The sequence below is a fragment of the Chroicocephalus ridibundus genome, unplaced genomic scaffold (assembly GCF_963924245.1).
Source record: "Chroicocephalus ridibundus unplaced genomic scaffold, bChrRid1.1 SCAFFOLD_98, whole genome shotgun sequence".
Lineage (NCBI taxonomy): Eukaryota > Metazoa > Chordata > Aves > Charadriiformes > Laridae > Chroicocephalus > Chroicocephalus ridibundus.
The window spans coordinates 292,968-297,053 of record NW_026961319.1 but is presented as its reverse complement, the minus strand read 5'-3'; the positions used below and the strand labels follow the sequence as shown (position 1 = coordinate 297,053).

Sequence of the window (4,086 nt, the reverse complement as noted above, 5' to 3'; positions counted from 1 at the left end):
TTTCTTTTAGAGGTGAATAACCCAGAAAGTATTGGAAATCAACATCTGGATCTCTGCCCCTACAAAGATACTGCCCTCAGCAGCACAAAGCTGATCTCACAAAAAGGGTCTGAATGAAATTATTCCATGGAAAGAGAAGTCATTTTGGGGAAAATTTTGGAAAAAGGAATAGGATGGGATCAACGAAGTCTGCCTTAACTTGTGAATGTCTTCTCCTCTTTAAACAGTCCCCCATGCACGGACTAAGCACATGTCCAACAGCAGCTCCATCAGCCAGTTCCTCCTCCTGGCATTCGCAGACACACGGGAGCTGCAGCTCTTGCACTTTGGGCTCTTCCTGGGCATCTACCTGGCTGCTCTCCTGGCCAACGGCCTCATCATCACCACCATCACCTGTGACCACCGCCTCCACACCCCCATGTACTTCTTCCTCCTCAACCTCTCTGTTCTTGACCTTGGCTCCATCTCCACCACTGTCCCCAAATCCATGGCCAATTCCCTCTGGGACATCAGGGCCATCTCCTACTGGGGATGTGCTGCACAGGTCTTTCTCTTTTTCTTTTTTATGTCAGCAGAGTTTTATCTTCTCACTGTCATGTCCTACGACCGCTACGTTGCCATCTGCAAACCCCTGCACTACGGGACCCTGATGGGCAGCAGAGCTTGTGTCCACATGGCAGCAGCTGCCTGGGGCAGTGGGTTTCTCACTGCTCTGCTGCACACGGCCAGTACATTTTCCCTGCCCCTCTGCCAGGGCAATGCTGTGGACCAGTTCTTCTGTGAAATCCCACAAATCCTCAAGCTCTCCTGCTCACGTTCCTACCTCAGAGAAGTTTGGCTTCTTGTATTAGGTTGTTCTTTAGCTTTTGTTTGTTTTGTGTTCATGGTGCTGTCCTATGTGCAGATCTTCAGGGCCGTGCTGAGGATCCCCTCTCAGCAGGGACGGCACAAAGCCTTTTCCACGTGCCTCCCTCACCTGGCCGTGGTCTCCCTGCTTGTCAGCACTGGATTATTTGCTCACTTGAAGCCCCCCTCCATCTCATGGTCATCCCTGGATCTGGTGGTGGCAGTGCTGTACTCAGTGGTGCCTCCAGCAGTGAACCCCCTCATCTACAGCATGAGGAACAAAGAGCTCAAGGATGCCCTGAGGAAGCTATTGGGATCCCATCTCCTTTAGATTAATAAGGTGCCCATTATGCCAGTGGGGTTGCACTGTATCTCAGGAAAAGCCAGGATGAACTATTTTTCATATGTTTCTTTACTTTCTCTTTGTGGGATTTTTTTTTGGTTTTGTTTTTGTTTTATTTTGGTTTGGTTTGTTTCTTTGTTTTTGTGTTTTCTTTTTTGTCGGAGACCTGTGATGTTATTATTCTTGGCCTTCTACTTCTTTTTTTCTTGACCCAAAGATCTTATTTATATATGGATCCAGGCTCCCTTTTTAAAAAAGCTCAATAAAGAAATGTGGAAAAAACCTATTTGTCTCACCTCCCATCTCTTTACTTCTCCTCTAGAGCTGGTCAAGCAACCCCAGTATGCAGGAGGGGTTCAGTAGGCAAATGTCCATCTGCCCCATGGAGGATCAGCCCCAGGGGCCTTTGGGGCTGCCCCTGGCTGCCTCGCTGGGCACTCTGTCTGTGCCGCCTGTGAGTCGGGGCTGCTGCTTCCCTGGAGCCATGGCCAAGGACAGCAGCAGGACGAGGCGTTTCAGTGCTGGTCTCTCCTCACATCCCCACTGTCCTGCTGTGCCCTTGCCTTTGTGTTCCCCCTAAGGCCTCGTGTACCTTGTGACAGTCCTGTTGTCTCTACAGTGGCACCCCTGTGGCTGCAGGCAGGAACAGGCCATGTGAACCACTGTGTCAGAGGGGACTCCTCAAGGCAGGGGCAGAGGCTGAATGACTCTTCCAAAGCTGGTATCAGGAACACACCCAAGGAACGGTTCCATGAAAAGTCCTCATGGTGTTCTAGGGTCAGAGTTGCATGGGAATCTCTTAGGGATGAAAGGCTGGACCTAGAGCTCCCTTCTTGGTGGCACATGTCCAAGCAGAGTGCAAATGGTTTTTGGTTGTCCTTCCTGGTATTGTCCCACTTGTGATGGGGCTGATGGCCAATGCTATCCTGGAGAGGAACCTGGAGTTGCCAGGAGAGCTCAGGGGATCTCCCAGAAAAGTGAGTGAGTCTGGGTGAGCAGTGATTGGCACCTCATCAAATGAGTGACCATCCAAGGCGGAGTGTCCTTGAAGGAAAGGTGAACCTGAAGAGCCCATGGGCTAACGAGGCTCCTGCAATGCCAGGATCCAGCAGGCAAAAGAGACATAAGACTAAACAATGGTTCAGCCCAGTGCCCTGGAAACCCTGTGGGATTGATCTAGGGCAGCCCTTCCCTGCCCTTTGAGACACTGGAGACATCCCAGTACCCTGCCAAACCCTCTCCTTAGCTACTGAGCAATGAGGGGAGATGGAAGGGGGCTCAGCAGCAGCGATCCCTTTCTGGCTGGGTCTGTTCCCCATCCTGACCAGCATGGCCAGTGCAGGGTCACCCCATGGCCCCAGGGCTTCACAGCCCCCTCCCTCTGCAGAGCAGCACCGCCAGCTCAGGGCCCTGCAGGGAGCACGGGGTGGGAACCAGGAATGTCCAGCCAGGCCAGCCTGGACACGCTCACCTGGGAAAAGGCTCTCCCAGGAGAAGGGGTGTCCCTGGAGAAGAGCTAGGGAGCATTTCTGTGCCTGCAGGGAGGAATCCATGAGAAGGAGAAACCTCTTTCTGCAGGCCCCCACTCTGGGCAGGCTGCTCTGTGCCTGGAGCAGGACTCTTGTGCTGGCCTGGGGAGAGGGGCTGCCACTGAGGGGACACAGACCACCTGTGGCCCAGGCACTGCGGGAGGCCACCAAAAGAGGAGGGCTGAGGGGGACAGAGCCCTGAGGGCTGCCAGGGCACTTTGCCAGGGCCATGTCTCCCCACCCCTGAGCACACCTGTCCCACGCGGTTCCAGCACGGTGGGACCATCAGAGCGATAATGGGGCAGCAGGGCTGGCCTTCCCCTTGCTCTCCAGTTTCCCCGTCCCCTTACTCCTCGCTCAGGCACATCCCTCTCAACTCCCCAGGTGCTGCTTTGAGCTTCAGGCAGTTGGAAGAATGCCCTGGTCTTTCAGCAGGCTAAGAATCTCTTCAGCCAAATCCTTCCATGTGTTTACATCTATCATATCCCATCCATCTCTCTCCCATACTTGGAGTGAGGTTATCCCTTTTGGACGATGACCCTCACTGGAGGAGGTTCACCAGGTTGAAGAAGCCCACGTCCCTCACCATCCCCAGACAGGGCACGTGCTTTAAGCCCCAATCCACAAAAATAAGAAATTCTAACTGAACTCAAGAAAATAGGTTTTGGCATGAGGGGCACATGCCACTGGCACAGGCTGCCCTGAGAGGCTGTGGAGTGTCCTGTTGTGGAGATACTAAAAACCAGCCGGGACATCTTCTTAAGTGACCTGCTCTGGCTGACTCCCTCTAGGGCAGGGGGATTGAACTAGTCGATCTCCAAAGATCCCTTTCAATCTACATGATTCTGTGAGGACATGGCAGTCCAGCAATGTCTCGGGTAGATGCTTGTGAGGTGCCTTCTGCCTGAGAACCCAACAGGCCAGCAGCAGGCCAAGGTCTGGCATATTATTGTGAGGTCACCGCTGCTCTAACAGCGGGCATCTGCTTTGGATGCTATTTTGGGGTCACCCTGTCTCTGCAGGTGGCCGGCCAACCCCAGGCTCAAGGCTGGGTTCGGTGCCTACGAGGTTGTTCCTCCATCAGTACCTGACAGGCCAGCAGCAGGCACATGGTGTGGATGTTGGTTATGAGGTCAGTGCTGCCACAACCTCTGATAGGCCAGAAACAGGCAGATCACTTTGATACTGGTTTGGAGGTCACCGCAAAGGTCTGAGTGCTTGATAGGCCAACACCAGCCTCATGGATGAGTTCGGTGCTTGGGAGATCACGTCTGCCTGAGTCCTTGATAGCCCCGCAGCAGGCGAATGGCCTGAATGCCAGTTGTGAGGGTGCTGCTGCTGCCTGAGGACCTGAGAGCCCATGAGCAA

At 53.6% G+C, this 4,086-nt stretch overlaps 1 protein-coding gene across 1 annotated transcript; it reads left to right on the top strand.

Moving 5' to 3' along the window:
* The first annotated feature begins 250 nt into the window (after positions 1–250).
* On the top strand, positions 251–1,177 carry LOC134509344 (olfactory receptor 14J1-like). Its single transcript, XM_063321824.1, has one exon. The coding sequence runs from the start codon at positions 251–253 to the stop codon at positions 1,175–1,177; it is 927 nt and encodes a 308-aa protein (XP_063177894.1).
* Positions 1,178–4,086: the final 2,909 nt, after the last annotated feature.